At 42.7% G+C, this 19339-nt stretch overlaps 1 protein-coding gene across 1 annotated transcript; it reads left to right on the forward strand.

Moving 5' to 3' along the window:
• Nucleotides 1-1931: 1931 nt before the first annotated feature.
• On the forward strand, nt 1932-18017 carry Wfdc8 (WAP four-disulfide core domain 8). The gene is made up of 6 exons (XM_026408352.2): nt 1932-2029; nt 9354-9445; nt 13659-13799; nt 15021-15188; nt 16861-17001; nt 17878-18017. The coding sequence occupies exons 1-6, from the start codon at nt 1932-1934 to the stop codon at nt 18015-18017; spliced, it is 780 nt and encodes a 259-aa protein (XP_026264137.2).
• Nucleotides 18018-19339: the final 1322 nt, after the last annotated feature.

Here is a 19339-nt window from a genome sequence, read left to right on the forward strand (position 1 = left end):
TTCACAATGTATGCATGTACCAAAATATTATGTATATACTGTGCGCAATGTAATACTTTGATACATGTATACATGGTGCAATCACTAAATATATTCATATATATAAATTTTTGTCAATTATAAAATATTTTATAAATCAAGATGATCAGTATCACTAGAATGAAGAGAAAGAAACTTAAAAAGAACATTATCGGCATAGCTAGAGCGAAAGAGGACATAAAAATGACCAGAATGTTTGAGAAAGTGCCAGATAGAATACCTAGAAACAAAACCTGTAACTGCAGTGGAAGCAAAAACAAAGACACTATTTGACTAACAAAGGATTGCTCAAGAAAACAGCAGCGGAACCCTGAAGACTGCAGAATATTGGGCTCTTAGAAAACAACTGCTAACTTGGCTCAGAATACAGAGTGAAGCCTTCTCTCTCTCCCTCTCTCTCTCTCTCTCTCTTTAAGAATAGGAACAAACAAAAGTTATTTCAGACAGCAAAAAATGGGAGTGCTAACCACCCACAAATCCTCACCAAAGGGACTTCTAAAGAAAGGCCTTTAGGGAGAAGAAAAAATCATTCCAGAAAAAAGTCAAAGGTGCAGGAAAGTGTACTGAATTGGTTCAAACTCTTTAGGAAATAGTTTGCCATCAGCTCAAGAAGTCGAAGAGACACACACCCTGTGACCCAGCTACTTCAATCCCAGGAACATAACCTACGGGAATCCCTGTCCCTGTGCACCTGTGAACACAAGCAGAATATTCATAGCATCTTTTTAAAATATTTTTATTTTTTTAATTGTAGTTGGACAATACCTTTGCTTTATTTATTTATTTATTTATTCATTCATTCATTTATTTATTTATTTATTTTTATGTGTTGCTGAGAATCAAACCCAGGGCCTCGCATGCGCTAGGCGAGCGCGCTACCCCTGAGCCCCAACCCCAGCCCTACAGCATCTTATTCTTAATAGTTGCAAATTGGAAACAATCCAGAAGGTCAAATAGATAGACTGCATAGAGTCATACAACAGATGATCCAACAACAAAAATCAATGACATACAGCTACATGGATCAGTGTGGATGGAACTCATAACGTTGAACACAAAAAGGTATGCCCAGAAGAACACTCTCTAAATGGCTCCTATTATATAAAACACAAGCATATGACATTAAAAAAAAGCACATTTTAAAAATACAGAGTTCAATTCTAAAAATATAGAAAAGAAGAGCAAGACTTTGTTATCATCAGCTTCCTCGGGATAAAGGGAAGGGTTGTGACTGGGAAGGAACAAGCAAGGGACTTCTAATGTTGCAGATCTTGTTTTACTTGACCTCAGTGGTCACTTCACAGTAGTTTGTTAGATCAAACACTAATGTTTAATGCATATTTTATTTTTATATCTTTTTCATAATAATTTTGCAAAAAGAAAAAGCATCTTTTCCTGTTTTCTTCCATTTGCACAAATGGAACTAGTCAGTCCGGAAGCCATCAGGTGGGACAGATCAAGGTAGGCATCTGCCCCAAGGGGAAAGAAGCCATCGTGACCCAGGGTGGGCGTCAGAGCCACGACAGGAGAAGGGCATCTCTGTAGAAGGCTGCTGGAACCTAGTTAGGTAGGAGACTGCCCAGTGGAGGGTGGGGAGCAGCACAATTTGGTAAGAAAGGCATCCACCTCCGTGGGCTGGGGGGGTGCTCATGCAGGGAAACAGCCCAGGGAGGAACCCAAGCCTGGAGCCCCGTCAGGAAGTCGTTCCCGTGGACAGAGGCTTGGTTGTGGAGGAGGATGTCCATGTGGGAGGTCAAGACCCTGTACACTGTTAAAAAAACAACAACTTGAGCAGGTGACAAGGGGCGTCCATTCCTGGGGCCAACAGACATAAAGGAGATTGAGGAGGACATCCAGAGGTTAGAGTGGCCTGCCATGAGAAGTCACAGCCAATGAGGAGAGGTTCCCCAAGAATCAGTCTGCCCAAGACGGAGCAGGCTGAAGAGGTACCAATGTGTAGGAGCAACCCAACGTGGCTGTCGGAGCCCAGGTAAGGTACGTTGGGCATCTGCAGGGCAAGTGTCCCAATGTTCAGTCGTCTGAAACAGGGTAGCTTTATATTTTCTCAGAAAAAAAAAATATATATATATGATGTATATACATACACATAAACATACACATCATTTTTTAATTCAAAAGGGAGCCATAATGATGGGATATATCATTGATCATAGTTGCGGATTCCATCCTTTCTTTAAGGAGATTGGGTTTCTGCCCGTTGCCTTGTGATTTGCAGTTATCTCTTGTGAAAGGAATAGGCGTCCCTGCCTCTTTGACTTTGAACTTGGCTGTAATCTGTGCTCTGGCCAATGAAATGGATGTAACCTGGGCATGAAAAGGACGTAACCAGGATGTAAGCCAGGTGGGTCTCTGCCAGCTCCACTGTGGCTTCCCCTCTGCCATGTGAGGGAGCCAGGCAGGAGCTGCTCCTTCATCCCCCTCCTGGAATAGAGAAGTCGAGACAGGAACCGAGATTTCTTGAACAAGAAAAATATTGTGGCAAGTCCTGGAGAGCTCAAAGCTACTTGGACCCCAAACAAAAGCAAAGCTAATAAAAGTGCAATTGATGCTCCTTATTTCTGGTAGTTATGTTCTCTAAAGTCACCAAACTAGCAAATACTGAGCCATTGCTCCTGGGAGAAAATCCCAGGGTTAGCCTCCTTTAAGCCTCCAGTCACCTTTTCATAAGCTGGTTGATGCACAACCTTGTTCTATGGGTGCTTCTGTTGGTTGGTTGGTTTTTATGGTACCAGGGGTTGAGGCTCAACCATGAAAACAGGGCCTAGGATTGGGTGTTCTTCCACTGAGCTACCCACCCCCAGCCCTTTCTATGATTTATTTTAAGACAGGGTCTTGCAAAATTACTGAGGTTTGGCCCAGAACCTGTGATTCTCCTGCCTCAGCCTCCCTGGTCCCGGGGATCACAGGTGTGTACCACCATGCTTGGCACATGCTTCTATTTAAAGAACTGTGTTTTTTAAATGTTGTTTTATAAACATTGAATCATGACCAGCAGTACTATCACTTGTGCCTGAATGACGTCATCTAACAAATGTGTTTTCTTGGTAAGGCACATCACAGTCATCTTGCTCTTAGAAACACAAGTTAGCACTTCTGCACCACCCTTGGGGGCCATTTTGAACAGTGAAATCACCAATAAAAAAACCCAAAAATGTGAAAAGTGCAGCACTAACTAGACTGTAGAAGGGCCCCCAGTTTAGAGTTTGAATTGAACCAAGGATTCACCTTCAGGTGGGAATGTGCGTGTTGGGTGACTCTGAGTGACAAATTTTAGCAAGTAGGTGAACTTGCAAGTACAGAATTCAAGAGTAAGAAGAACAGACCATAGAAAACTCAAGATTGTAGAAATGAATCCACATGTGTCATAAATACCAATAATAAAAGTCAATTAATAGGCAAAAATTGCCAGCCAGCATTTTTTAAAAATGTAGATTGACGCTATTTAAAAGACAAAAGATAAGCACTTGAGATGGCTGAATGCAAAAAGATGGGAAGAAAGCCTAAGCAAATGCAAATAAAAAGAAAAATATAGTTAGATTAATATCAGGTAATAAAAAACTGTAAGATAAAGATCAATTTGAGAGAGAGAGAGATGGGGATCTCTAGATAATAATGAAAGATTTAATTCACTGGGAATGCATTTGTATTTACCTAAATCAATAGAATCAGGACATATGGTAAGCACTGAAGCAATTATAGGCATAATTCAAGAAATCCATGGTCATGTTGAGAGCCCTCAACATTCTCAATTATGGATAAGTCAAAAGGACAAAAAAATTAGGAAGATTTAAAATATTTTAGCAACACATTATAGATATGTACAGGGAGTGCTCCAAATTTAGCATGTATTATCTGTGCAGGAGTTATTTAGAAGGTAAATTTCTTTAGAGAAGCTTACGCACATGCTCTGGCTGGGTTTAGGGAAAGATCTATCAGCCAGACCTTTGGAGTAGCTGTCCTTCTCCAGGTCTTCTGTTCAGGCTCAAAGCACATTCCTGGTTGACTGGCCATGCAGCAGATCACACTATGCCACTGGGATGAAGAGGTTGTGAACAAGCTCTCAACCATGAAAACAGGACCTGGGATTGGGTGTTCTCCAAGTGGGGTAGCAGTGAGTGGTAGCAGAATTTAGCAGAGTATTACCCATAATTTCTAAAAGTCGTAACCTGGAAATTCACACTGCTCTCCTAGCTCCTTTCAAGTGCAAAATGCTTCTCAGTTTACTACAAGGAGAAACTTCTGCCATCTGGAAAGTCTGGGCCAAAAGGTAGGTTCTGAATGGTATGGGTTTTTAACAATGTCTAATCCTTCAACCCATGAACGTGGGCTATCTTTCCATTCACTCCTGTTCTTCAGTGTCCTACGTCAATGTTTTACAGTTTTCAGAACACAGATCTTTCACTGTTTTATTTAAAGTTACTCATCAATATGTTTTTGTGGCACTGTAAATGAGATTATTAATTTCTTTTTCAGATAGCTTATTGTTAATGTATAGAAACACTACTGATCTTTGCATGTTGATTTTGTATCCTGTAATTTTACTGAATTCATCTACGAGTTCTTTTTTAAGAAATATTTGTTTTTTAGGTGTAACTGGACACAATATCTTTATTTATTTATTTTTATATGATGCTGAGGATCAAACCCGGAGCCTCGCACATGCTAGGCGAGTCCTTCTACCACGGAGCCACAACCCCAGCCCCATCTATGAGTTCTAATAACTTTTTTTGGTAGAGTCTTTAGGGTTTTCTATGGAAGAATCACGTTATCAGCACACACATTGTTTCGGTTCTTCCTTTGTTATTTGGATAATATTTATTTATTTATTTATTTATTTCTACTAATTTCCATGGCTAGCACTTCATATAGCATGTTTTTAAAAAGGTGAGAGTAGGCATCCTTGTCTTGTTCCTAATCTTAACAAAAAAGCTTCCAGCTGTTCACTGATGAGTGTGATCCTAGCTGTGACGTTGTGCTATGTAGACTACTGGGTTAAGGTAAATTCCTTCTCTAACTAACCTATTGAGATCATAAACAGATGCTGAATTTTATCAAATGCTTTTTCTACATCCACTGAGATTATCACATGGTTTTCCCCTGCATTCTATTAATGTGGTGTATTAAATTTATTGGTTTTTGTAGTGAATGATACATTTTAAAATTAATTTTTATTTTATAACTGACATGATATTTGTACTTATTTATAGTTATAATATTATAATTTGATATGTGTATCCAATGTATAATGATCAAATCAGGTTGAGTAATTATCTCCTCTAATATCATTTCTATGTGTTGAAAAACTTCAAGGTCTTCCTTTCTAGTTATCTTTTTTTTTTAAAGGGAGAGAGAGAGAGAGAAAGAGAGAGAATTTTTTAATATTTATTTTTTAGTTTTCGGCCGATACAACATCTTTGTCTGTATGTGGTGCTGAGGATGGAACCCGGGCAGCACGCATGCCAGGCCAGCGCGCTACCACTTGAGCCACATTCCCAGCCCCTTTCTAGTTATCTTGAAATATTTTTTTAAGAGAGAGGAGAAAGAGAGAGAGAGAGAGAGAGAGAGAGAATTTTTTAAAATATTTATTTCTTTTAGTTATTGGCGGACACAACATCTTTGTTTGTATGTGGTGCTAAGGATCGAACCCAGGCCGCACTCATGCCAGGCAAGTGAGCTACTGCTTGAGCCACATCCCCAGCCCATCTTGAAATATTTAATTAATTGTAGATATTAGTTGCCCTACTGTGCTCTAGAACATTAAAGCTACTAACTGTATTTTGATCCCATTATTCACTCTCCCTCCATCTTCTCTCCCCATACTCTTCCTTACCTCTAGTGACATCTAGTCTACATTCAACTTTAATGAGCTCAACTTTATTTTACTGATTGATTGATTGATTGATTGTGCTGGGGATTGAATCCAAGGATGCTCTACCACTGAGCTACATCCTCAGCACTTCTTATTTTTTTATTTTGAGATGAGATTTCACCAAGTTGTGAAGCCTGGCCTCAAACTTGTGATCCTCTTGCCTCAGCCTCCTGAGTGGCTGAGATTATAGGCATGTACCACCTCACTCACTTGATCAACTTTTTTAGCTTCTACAAATGAATGAGAACATGTGGTATTTGTCTTTCTGCAATTAGGTCCTTTCACTTAACATACCGTCCTCCAGTTCTACCCATGTTGTCACAAGTCACATGATTCATCTTTGTATGGCTGAATAATATTGGGTTGTGCATATATAACATTTTTGTCTTAATTATTATACATGACAGTATTTTTATCCATTCACCTATCAAAGAATATCTTGGTTGATTCTAAAACTTGGCTATTGAGAATAGTGTGGCCATAACATGGGTGTGCAGGTCTCTTTTTGATGTAATGACTTCATTTCCTGTGGACGTACACCCCACAGTGGCATTGCTGGGTCACCTGGTGGTTCTATTTGTTTTCTGAAGAATCTCCATAGTATTTCCATAATGGCTGCCCTAATTTACATTCCCACCAACAGTATATAAAAGCTCTCCTTTTTCTATATCCTTACCAGAAATTTTTATTTTTAATCTTTTTTTTCACAATAACAGTGGATAATTCTTTCAATGTGTCACTGAATTTGCTTTCCTAATATTTTGTTGAGGATTTTTGTATCTATGTTCATCAGGAGCATTGGACAATGCTTTTTATTTTCTTGAAGTGTCTTCTCCTTGCTTTGGTATCAAGGTGATGCTGGCTTCATAAAATGAGTTTGAAAATACTCCTGCCATGTCAACTTCCTTGGAAGAGTTTGAGAAGGACTGGTCTGCAGTTCTCCTTTGCTGTGTTTAGTAGAATTCAGCATTTGAGCCCCTGGGTTCTGGAATTTTCTTTAATGGGTTCTGGGATTTCCTTTGACTTGGTCTTACTGATTTAATCTCCTTACTCATTGTAGGACTATTCAGATTTTCTATTTCTTCATGATTCAGTCTTGATGTGTTTCTAGAAATTTACCTATTTCTTCTAGGTTATCCAAATTGTTAGCAAATTATTATTCACTTTTTTTCAGAAATAGACAAAACAATCCTAAACTGCTTAAGTTGCCACAAAAGACCCAGTACAACAGAGACACAGCCACATCAATGTTTATTGCAGCACAATTCACAATAGCTAAACTGTGGAGCCAACTTAGATGCCCTTCAATGGATGAATGGATAAAGAAAATGTGGTATACATACACAATAGAATATTTCTTAGGATTCAAAGGGAATAAAATCTTGGCATTTGCAGGTAAATGGATGGAGTTGGAGAATATAATGCTAAGTGAAGGTAGCCAATCCCAAAAAACCAAAGGCCCAATGTTTTCTCTGATACAAGGAGGCTGATTCATAGTAGGGTAGGGACGGGGAGCATGGGAGGATTAGATGAACTCTAGATAGGGCAGAGGGGTGGGAGGGGAAGGGAGGGGGCATGGGGGTAAAAAAGATGGTGGAATGAGATGGACATCATTACCCTAAGTACATGTATGAAGAAGACACAAATGGTGTGACTCTACTTTGTATACAACCAGAGATATGAAAAATTGTGCTCTATTTGTGTAATAAGCATTGATACACACACACACACACACACACACACACACACACTAAAAATTATAACCGAATACCCTCAATTGTTTGGAAGTCCTGTTCGTCTGTGTCCCCCCTCCATATCCACCCCAGGAGCCCTGCTTCTACTAATAGGCTGTGGGCTCATCGGACCAGCCAATTCTCAAGACTCAGTGAATAGGTATATCTGGGTTAAATTTCAAACCAAAAGTACGACTTGATCATGCGAACTTAAGACACACAGGGCCTCTTGTCTGATCTCTCAGGGGACTGAAGAGATGGCACGGTTTCTGACTCGGGAACTTCAAAGCTGAAAGAGCCGTGGGTGGTATTGGGGCAATCACTGTTTCCCTGTGGTCTGTTTCCTGTTGAACATTTATCAAGCACTGACCATACGCCAGTCACCGTGATTTGCTACAATAGTTCAATTAATCCTCATGTCTCAGAGGAAGCTTTTGCTATTATTCTTTCCTTTATGAAAAGCTGAGGCTTGGTGACAGGCCAGACCCCACGGGTGGGAGTGGCTGGATCTGGGACGTGAACTCAGGTCCAAGTGCAGGCATCCACTTTTCTACCATCCTATATTGCTGAGTTAAATCTTCATCCTTTCTCATCTTAATCCCCACAGTAAAAGCAAAGTTTCCAGGTTAGTTGTTTTATTTCCATTTTCCATATGAGGAAACTAAGGATCCAAGATATGCTGTAGTTAAAGTGACCAAGCCAGGACCCAAGTCAAGATCACTGGATTGGGGTTGTAATCACCACTAATAAAGAGTCCAGGAACTGTTGTAGAATTGGGGGAAGATACAGCATTAGAATTCTGGGGAGGAGGGAGCAAATGTGGATACGGTGACATGTCTTCACTTTAGACACCACATAATGTGGCTTCAGGATGCTGGAAGATCTCTGCATAGCTTCCTCAAGATCTGATTCCATGTATAAATGAGGCACACATGAATAAATGGCATAAAGATGAGTCAGTCTCTCTCTCTCTCTCTCTCTCTCTCTCTCTCTCTCTCTCTCTCATTTTGAAATGTGTTCTCTCCAAGAGTTACTAAAGTAAGATGCTGTTAGTTCTTCACATCTTAAAATAAAAAACACACTTAGATCTTGAAAAGACATATGGAAAATGGGGGTTGAGTGAGCAGGGGAAGATTATCCACTTACCAGGTTGTCTAGGAGTATCAGAGGAGCTGAGCCTTGGAATGCCCCAGAAGGAATAAGAGGAATCTTTTTGTTAACTTGCGGCCATCTGGGATCATTTTTACTTCTGAGATCCAAGACCCAGCAGGGTCTGCTCAGGCCTTGCAGAAAATCTCTTGCTATCTATTTCTGTCATCAGTGGAGCAAAGAAGAGGTGCTCACCAGTGTCAGGGGTTGCCCAAGGAATGACTGTGTGCACATCAACGACACAACTGTTCCAAACACATCCTTTAATCACTCAGGTGTGGCCTTTCACCCAGGAGAAACAGAGTGGACAGGTGTCTGGGTAGGACAAGGCGCAGAACGGTGGCAGAGTATGAGACACCCGGGGAGAGTTCTGGAATGAATATCTAGGCCTGCCCCCGTCCCAACGGGCTCCTTTTTCTTATGTGAGAACTAAGGGATTCTGGGGGATCCCCTGGAAGGCTCCTCTGCACACTTTGTGCCTCCTCTGGATCATGCCTCACTCGGATCCCTCTTCTCTCACACATCTGCCCTTCTCTCCACAGCTCCTCCTTCCCTTGGAGGAATGTAGCTCTCCTGCTGCTTCTCCCTCTCTCTTTGGAGCAGACTTCTGCATGGCAGTCCAACAAGATCAAAGGTGGGTTCAGAACAGCTGCCGCCTTTTCCTGCGAGAGGCATGCTTGGAGGCTGAGGTCGGGTGCAAAGCTAGTGTCAGCTGAGGTCACCCTACTGTGGATTCTGAGCCACCACTCTAAGCTCTCCAAATCCTCCCCTGCCTGTTCTCCCCAAGTTATTTCCCTAACTTTTCCCAAAATATGTCTTCCAGGGTTTTTTTTTTAAATTTATGAGTCACTGTGCCTGAGCCTGAGAGGAGAGGATCAGTGAGGACACGGCTGCAGTCTTGGGGAAGAGAGAGTGGAGGCAGGGGCTGAGTCAAGGGAGTGCGGTAAAGAAGGAGAAAAGGTCGATTTTAAGGAGATTGGAGACAAAATTGGCCAAAAGCCATGATGGACAGGATGCTGGGGTGATGGGGGAGGAAAGAATGTCTAGATTCTAACAACAACTGTTGATGTCAAATACCAAGATGGGGAACAGGGGCAGGGAGGTGCTGCTTAGGCATGGGGAGACAGTAGTTCTTGAACATGTTAGAACAGAGTTACCCGTGAGTCTGCCTGAATAATTTTTCCCAGGCGGTTGAATAAAAGGAACAGGATGGATCTGGGAATCAGCCAGGATTGTGGGAATAGATGTGATCACCCAGGAATGTCATGAGAGCAGGACTCTGGGGAACATCTCTGGCAAATGCAGAACTCCAGGGGGGTGTACCAGGGGGTATGCACCCAGGGTGAGTTTTGGGGACCACCCTGAGCAGGAGCTATGCACACACAGTTAAGTCCTGAATAAAGAGGGACTGGACTGGCATTGCACCCTGCAGGGCAAGGGGACTTGCCTCGCTCAGATAGCAAGGTGTAGCTCTGGGATTGGGCATTACCCGATTGGAGGGGGCTGCCCCTTGTTCCTTGGTAAACCTACACATTTGGCCCTTTTTTAGGATGAATGTTCTTTCAAACAGCCTCCCCAATGAAACCCAGGTTCAAGGCCTGCCTTGCCTCCTTTGTGGGAGCTGGGTCAGAGGGGCCCGCGTCCCAGAACCCAAAGAAAAAGGTATTTCTCTATCTTTGTGTGATTATTTCGTGCCAGCCCAGTTCTCCTGGAGTGACCCTGACTGATTTAGTCGTGTGTTGGGGCAGTAAGTGACTAAGAAGAGCTGGCCAGGGAGGGAGAGGGTTCTATTCTTCTCCTGGAAGCCGGAGAATCAACTCTAGTGAGATGACTAGCTTTACCTCCTAATCCCAAGGTTTCCCTTCCTACTTCTCTTTACCCTTTTGAGGTCTCCATATTTAATTTGCCAAACTCTTTCTGTGCCCAAATCTTGAGCAATGGTCCCCAAGTGGTAGCTTTTCCCATGGTGCCTACCAACCTGCCTTAGGATTACCCAGGGGGCTTTCTAAAAATTGGGGTCAGCGGCTGTTCCACTCCTCGGTTTATAGCCAAAGGACTTAAAAACAGCATACTACAGGGACGCAGCCACATCAATGTATATATAGCAGTTCAATTCACAATAGCTAAACTGTGAACCAACCTAGGTGTCCCTCAATAGATGAATGGATAAAGAAAATGTGGTATGTATACTCAATGGAATATTACTCAGCTTTAAAGAAGAGTGAAATTATGGCATTTGCCAGTAAATGCTTGGAGTTGGAGAAAACATGCTAAGTGAAATAAGCCAATCCCATAAAACCAAAGGCCGATAAATGTTTTCTCCAATATATGGGTGCTAATTCACAATAAGGCGGGGGGCACTGGGGAAGAATAGTGTTACCTTAGATTAGGTAGAGGGAAGTGATTGGAAGGGGAAGAGAGGGAATGTGGGGATAGGAAAGACAGTAGAATAAAGCAGACATTGTTGCTGTATGTACATATGTGACTGCATGATCAATGTGATTCTGCAACATGGACACTCAGAAAAATGAGAAATTATATCCCATCTTTGTATGATATATCAAACGGCATAAATGCATCCTACTGTCACGTATAACTAATTAAAACAAATTTTAAAAACTTTTAAGAAATAGCTAAATTGTGGAATCAACCTAGATGCCCTTCAGTCAACGAATGAATGGATAAAGAAACTGTGGTACATATATACAATGGAATATTACTCAGCATTAAAAGAGAATAAAATCATGACATTTGCAGGTAAATGGATGGAGTTAGAGAATATTGTGCTAAGTGAAGTAAGCCAATCCCAAAAAAACAAATGCCAAATATTTTCTTTGATATGAGGATGCTGATCCATAATGGGGATGGGGGTGTCATGGGAGGAATAGAGGAACTTTAGATAGGGCAAAGGGGATGAAGGGGAAGGGAGGGCACAGAGGGGTAGGAAAGACAGTGGAATGAGATGGACATCATTACCCAAGCACAAGTGTGAAGATACGAATGGTGTGACTCTACTTTGTGTACAGCTAGAGACATGAAAAATCATGCTCTATGTGTGTAATATGAATTGAATGCATTCTGCTGTCATATATGATAAATTAGATGAAATAATTCTTTTTTTAAAAGGGGGAAAAATTAGGGTCAGTAGGCCTTACTTTCTAGAGATTCTGATTTCAGTCCAGAGTCCTTATTTACTTAAAGATACACAGAGAGTTTTGATGTCCACTCCAGATCAGGAACCATGTACTCTTCTTAGCTTTGAGCCATCCTTGGAGGGTGCATTTAGAGAGATGTGATGGGTAAGACTAGCTGAAGAAGGCTAAAAGTCTCAGTGGCCCATTCTTGGGGAAGATGTGGGGCTTCTGAGGCGAGTTCTGGGTTGAGAATCCTGGGCCTGTCACTGAGTCACTGTAGCATCCTTTTTGACCTCATTTTTTTTAAGCCTATGAAATTAGGAGGGTGGTATTAAAGATAAATATGGTCCTTTGAATTCTAAACTTCTATAATTACAAGACCCAGTCCTATCTAAAAAGATCATATGTCTCTGATGAGGTTCCACTGGAGACGTGCTCCATCTCTAGCCTGTGTCAGTGCCAGTTGCTGCAGAGCCCACTGGAGGTCATCAGTCTGGCCTGGTGCGCCTGGGTTTTCTGCTCTGATTCTCGTCAGGCTGAGACCAGAGTGTCAGACAGGGCTGCGGTTCTCAGCGGGACTCGGGGTCCTCTCCCTAAGTGCACTGGTTGTTAGCAGAGCCCTTCTCTTGCCGTTTTAGGATGGAAGCTCCGATTTGCTGCTGGTTGTCGACTTCTAAAGGCCACCTTCATTTATCGGCACTTGACCTCCATTATGTTCACAGCCAGCGACAGTAGGACGGCTCCTCCTCACCGTCTCAATCTCTGTGACCTCTTCACTCCCAACCTTCTTCTTTTAAAGGACCCAACTGACTGGGTCTGACCCACTTGGATCACCTCTGTCTCTTAAGGTCAACTAACTTTGAACTTCACCTACACACGCAGGATCCTTTCACGGCAGTGCCTGCACTCGTGTTTGATTCAGAGGACTGGAATCTTGGGGGTGCAACGTTGGAAACCTGTCTATTGCCAGCACTTAAATCAGCATCCATACTTACCCCTAAAAACGGAGTAAGCAGCCACGTATCTGCAGAACTCTTGGCAAGCTCTGAGATCCGTGTATTACGAACATCATCCCATTTAATTCTAACTGACCTGTACAGTAAGGATGGCCATTCTCATTTTAGAGATAGGACATGGATGACTCAGACGAAGGAAGAGACTGTCCCGAGATTATTTAGCTAGTTAGTGTTGCAATCGGTCTGCCAATGATGCTCCTCCCACTCCACCATTTCTTCCTGTCTTAGAGGCAAGTCAGAATTCACGCCGTTGAACTCAGATTGGTCTTGAGTTCACAGAAGTCAAGGGACCAAAGTCAGGACTCCTGACCCCTATTTCCATGATGTTTCCATGATTCTTTACTAATTTTTTCGATTGCCTCAGATGTTGGAGACAGAGGAGTTAAGCCTTAAAATATTAGGGTTCAAGAAGATTGGGAGCTCCTCAATTTAGAGCAAGGGCCTTTGTCCTTATGAACCACCTGCCTTTGGGATCTAAGACGTATTTCCTTCAGTTCTACCTGGGCACCAATTCCGGATTCACCTCCTTCTAAATGGGCCAAAAGTGGTGAGAGAGACAGCCATGGATCCCAAATGTAAGCAGAATGAGAATTGAAGGTATAGGATAGGACTGGGACATTTTCATCATTTACCGTTGCCCTGGTAGGAGAAGAGCTGAAACTCCCGGGATGTGAATTCGGACAATTCTTTCTTGCAGTGAAACCTGGAGAGTGCCCCAGAGAGCGGCTCTTCTGTGACGTCATGAGGCCGGATTTATGCAAATCGGATTTCAACTGCCCAGATTACATGAAGTGCTGCACTTTCGCCTGTGGGAAGAAGTGCATGGATCCATATGAAGGTAGTGGCATTCAGGCTGGGGGCGGAGGTGACTTTTGAGGGTCCCCACTTCTTACTCCATTCAGAAATGGCTGAACAATTCCTTTTGATAGCAGGACAAAGAGTCCCAAGTTTGCATTTTTCTCACTATCCAATTTAACTCTCACCCTTAAGTGTAAGTCATGAGTCCAGGCATGGTGGCCATCAACTAGACAATACTGATGCTTGCCTTCCTGAGTCCCACATTCAATCTTTCATGAACAATTAATACTCTGGTGTGCTCACTGTGTGCTGAGAAACTGTGGTTGGCCCTGTGACAAAATCAAATCTCAGTTAACTTAGGTGCTGGGTTCCTTTCAGACTCAGTCTTTTCAAGGAGGTTTCCTGGGAACTCATGAGTATTCCTATGCACATCTTATAAGAGTGTGTACATTTGACAGAGATTCATTTGTTCGTTCATTCATTTATCCAACTGGTATTTATGGTCGGTGCCCTTTGGCCAAGACTACCAGGAACATACCTGGAGCTGAACAAGTTGGGTTCATTACTGATTACAGGGAGGGAGAATGTCCACTGTGGACAACCATGTGACATCTCAGTAAGCAACTGCTAGAATGTATTACAGGATTTGGTCTTTGGATGATTTGGAGGAGGGCTTTAGAATCTGTACTGTCAGGAAGTGGGGGCAAAGCTACGGCTTGGCTCCTCGAGGAATCTCATCCACAGAGGGAGCTGAAGTCACTCACGTTGGGTGGAACAGGGAAGTGTTTGGTATTTTATGAATTTCACAGATATCTTGCTTTCTGTCTCACGTTATCATGGTCTTAGAGCGACTTCATTTGATGCAGATGTCCCATGAGATGTTTTATGTCAACAGAGGAACACAACAGCTTAGCTGATGGGTTTTCAGACATCGGGGACTATTTTTTTCCTTCCTATGTACCAGGTGCTTTGTTAGGCACTTTGGATACAGTTCCTGAACAGGTCCTGGCCTCTCAAAGCTCAAAGCAGTGGAGAAGATCAACTCCAAAGTATCTTCAGATGCCCTTCAAAATCACCTTTGCGAGAAAGAAGTGATGTTAAGAGAATTCAGTGGACAATAGTAGTCATGGAGCTACTTGTTTTGAGTGTGGCTTTTTCTGACTTGGATGATAACACCATCAACTAGGACAGTCGGGAGGATCCTATCCCTTCTTTTTACCTCTACCTTTTATGCTCTTCCCTTTTTACACCCTGACCTCAGAACCCTGCATGCTACCCTTTAAAGAAGGAGACTGCAAGATGAGACTGCAGCGTTGGTATTATGACTTTAAAAAACAGCAGTGTAGAACCTTTATCTATCATGGCTGCCAAGGGAACGCCAACAGCTTCCTCAGGCTGGATGACTGCAAGAAGGCCTGCATGTTAATTGGTGAGACCCACATCCCTGCCAGGGGAGGGCTTGGTTCACCCAGAAACAGAATACCAGCATGGTTAGAGCTCAGAGTTGGAGGTGGAACTACCTGGGTGCAAGCCATAGCTCCGTCACTTACTGGCTGGGAGGTCTTGGGCCAATTGCCTGCCTTGATGAATCGATTTTCTTGTGTACAAAATGGGGGTGGTAATAGTATTTATCGAATGGAGTTGTACCTCAAAACGACATAGTACCCATAAAGTGCTCACAAATTTTGGCTCATGGGATCCAGGCCTACTTTCTTGGAGAAAGATATTTTTTCATCACGTCAACCTATTGAGCCTCACCTGGAGGACTCACCCAAGAAGGAGGCGTAGACAGGCCAGCCCGGAGTCCCAAGGAGTCAGTGTAGACACTGAAGGTAGAGAATAGGGTGGGGTGAAGGGGAGAGCTGTGGGTTCCTTCTCTAGTGGAGTGATCATCATTAGCAATGTCGGGGGACAGAGTCCTACTGAGTTCATGACCTGGACTAAAACCCTGCTTTTCCCACTTAGTGCAGGTGTTTGGGCCTGTGGGAGCTTCCGTTTTCTCTTCTATAATATTGTTACAGTAGCCAACACCTCACCAAATTTTTGGCAGGATGACATGTGTTCAAAGACACCAAACCTTGACATGGCACCTTGTCCAGTGGCCTGGGCCCACTAAATGGTACCAATTGAGAGAGATGGTGACCATTCATCAGGATGTGGCACTGGGTGATTTACAAGGCAGCCCCAGAATTTCAACCTCACACCATCACAGAGAGGTAGCTAGCTAAGAACCCATCGTCAGTCAGGAGCAGAGTGATTTCAATCCCCCACACCCCACGTGCCTGAATGGCCAATGCCATCTTGGGATCTGTCTGGATGGAATTAGAATCGAACATTCCCTGAGTGGGAGGATCTGGGGAATCAGGGTCTATGGACAAGGGCTGGGTCTTTTCTCCCCAGAGCAGCAAGAAGAGGCCATGGAAATGGGTTTGGGCTGGTCTATGGGGAACTTAGGTCCGTGCTCAGAGGTAACTTGTACCTCTAAGAGTTGAACGCACTATTGTCAGTCTGACCAGAGACAGAAGGGGAAAAAAAAATCTACCCTCATAGACTTGGCCACCAGATGAGAACAGGAGACCCACATCAAATCCTCAAGAATTGATTTAAATACCATCTAGGTCCTATCTCCAGCCCAGATCCGAGAGCTGCTGCCCCGCTAACAAGGGGTCACCTTCTCAGTCGGGTGCTGCAACAGCCTGCCCCGGGGTCTCCCCACTCGATAGTCCCCTTCTTTTTATAATCACTGTCAGCACAGCGGCCGCGACAGTCCTTTCAAAACCTGAGCCATCATGACATTTCACTCAAAATAAAACCAGACCCCTTCCAAGGGCTTAACTTGATCTGAGTGAACCGGACATCATCAGCCCTATTTTATACCGAAGGATGCTGTCACTTATTTAGTGACCGGACTGAGACTTCATGTTGGGGCTTCAGATGCTGAGCTCAGCATTCTTTCTACCACATTCCAGAAGGCAGGGAGAGAGCGGACAGGGTAAAGTGAACCAAGTTGCAGGGATTCTAGTTTTGAAGAGAAAGAAAATCTGTTTGAAGGGTGGTGGGATGGGGGGGTCTGCAGGTACTCACGTCTGCTCTTGTTTTAGTCAAGAAAGGACAGTGCCCACTCTTCCCTTACACCTCTCGAATGGAGTGTCCAAAGCCATGTAAGAATGACATGGACTGCCTGATGACAGAAAAATGCTGTGACTCCAGGTGTGGTTTTGTTTGTGCCAACCTCTGGCAAGGTAAGGACCAGAGAGGGTAGGACTTTGGGAAGATATACCTCCCAAAGTCCCCTGGGCATGGATCAAGGATGCCATGATATCCCATGAAATGGGAGTCTCCTGAGCCTCAGCTGCCCCTTGGATTGACCTTGGAGGTATCTGAGGAGATTTCACCTTTCAGTGCCCAACCAGTGCTCTCATGTTGACCTCCTGGCCTCTGGACACTATTGTGCTATTCTTTGAAGTCATTACCACACTTGGTAATCACTCTCCATTCTTCCCCAAGGAAATTTATTTGTTAGGATCTCATTCTTCCATGACTTGCAAAGTGACAATGTCCGTGGATTCACATACATACAGATTCTTAACCACTAAGTCTATTCCTGATAATTCACATTCTATAAGAGGATCCAGGGAAAGACTGTTAGCAAATGCTTTGGGGGTAGAAGCCAACTCTCCCACTCCTAAGGCTGGAGGTACCAATTTCCCCACGTAAACCCAGGGATTGGTAGTGCCTGGAGATATCCGTGGTGAGGTTGCAAGAGGCAAAGCTTTTTCAACTGACTTCAACTTTTTCAGAGGCTGTCTGTGCGACTTGGCCAACTCACTTCCCCCTATATGATCCTCAATTCCTATAATTTATAAGACAAGGATGTTCTGGGTCCACCCAAACCCATTAATTCCATAGGGAATACAGGAATCTTATCAGGTTGGACAAGTCTGGGATGATGCTCTTCAAGTTACTAGCCATAGACAGTGCCTCCCCCACTCAGTGGTGGGAAGGGAAGAGGCTTGATTAGAACAAAATCCTTTATGGGTTTCCTAAGATTCCCCAAATGTGTGTCTGATTATGATGGAGTGTTTCAAGGTCAAGTGTCTTGTTTTTACTCCACAAAGTCAAACCAGGTTTTTGCCCACGTATGCCTCAGATGTGTAAAAAGATTAGTAAACCAATGTGCCTTCAGGATAGCGATTGTCCAGAGGGGGAGAAGTGCTGTTCACGCTGTGGACTGATGTGCTTGGCACCCCTGAAATGAACAGTAAGTGGAAAATATTCTCATGGGAAGAGTAATTATGAATAAGCGTAATGAAGAGCTCTTTTGTGGGTCTTGGGCTAACTACCTTACCAGACTGTTATTAAGGGTAACAGTATTTATACGGTTATTCTATGTATCCTATCATGTAGGGTTTTTATATATAATAAATTTATATACAATCATATCATCGTAAAATAATGATAAACTTGGCTCTTCTTTTCTCCAACTTCATGGCTTTGTTATCTTGTCTTCTATTGAGTAGAACTTCTAAAATAATCTTGAAAATGAAGGCAGTGAGGGCCTGAGATACAGCTCCATGGCAGAGCATGTAGTTAGCATGTCCAAGGTCCTGCCATCAATCCCACCACCAAAAAAATAAAAATAAAAGCAATAGTGTCTAGTTCCTTATTTTAAAGTCAGTGGCTACTGGTGGTGGTGGTGGTGGTGGTGGTGGTGGTGGTGTGTGTGTGTGTGTGTATGTGTGTGTGTGTATGTGAAAGATAAATAGTTTTTTATGGCACTTATTTCCTTTTTTAAGGTTTTTTCTTCTCCATTTTCAGCTGCTACTAGAAACGACTGCTGAATTTTATCAAATACCTTTCAAGCATCTGCTCATATAATGACTGTTCTCTTCTAATTTGTTGGCATAACAACTTATTAAATTGTCATATGTTGAACCATCTTGCATTCTTAGAATGACTTTAATCATATTGCTAGTATATTTGCATTCATTTACTGTGGCTTTTTTGGCAAAGAGTTTGTTTAAAATTTTCACTTCTAGAGTCAAATTAAAGTAAATGTTCGTTTGTTTGTTGCTGTTCTGGTCACGGTACTTTCAAAAAACTTGCATGGGCAAAATTCAACTCGAAGTGGATCGAAGATCTAGGAATTAGGCTAGAAACTTCGCAACTAGAAGAAAATGTAGAATCCAGACACCAACATATAGGTGTAGGAATCAACTTCTCTTAATAAGACTCCTAAAGCTCAATAAATAAAACCAAGAATCAATAAGTGGGATGGCATCGAATGAAAAAGCTTCTGCACAGCACAGGAAACAATTCAGAATAAGAATAAAAATCCTACAGAATGGGAGGAAATCTTTGACAGCTAGGCTTTGGGCAGAAGATTAACAGCTAGAATACATAAAGAACATAAAAAACTCAACACCAAAAAACAAATAGCCCAATCAATGCATGGGCAAATGTACTACACAGACATTTCTTAAAAGAAGAAACACAGATTGCCAAATAATATATCAAGTGAGCAGAAAAAAATGCAAATCCAAACTACACGGAGGTTTCTTCTCATCCTAATTAGAATGG

The sequence above is a fragment of the Urocitellus parryii genome, chromosome 6, assembly GCF_045843805.1.
Source record: "Urocitellus parryii isolate mUroPar1 chromosome 6, mUroPar1.hap1, whole genome shotgun sequence".
Classification (NCBI taxonomy): domain Eukaryota; kingdom Metazoa; phylum Chordata; class Mammalia; order Rodentia; family Sciuridae; genus Urocitellus; species Urocitellus parryii.

Bases quoted from the DNA above. Each gene is read 5' to 3' on its own strand.
- Wfdc8 (XM_026408352.2), top strand. From the start codon at position 1,932: ATGAGGAGAGGTTCCCCAAGAATCAGTCTGCCCAAGACGGAGCAGGCT. The intron at 2,030-9,353 runs GTAAGGTACGTT...TTCTCTCCACAG, and splicing joins ACGTGGCTGTCGGAGCCCAG to CTCCTCCTTCCCTTGGAGGA. The intron at 9,446-13,658 runs GTGGGTTCAGAA...TCTTTCTTGCAG, and splicing joins GCAGTCCAACAAGATCAAAG to TGAAACCTGGAGAGTGCCCC.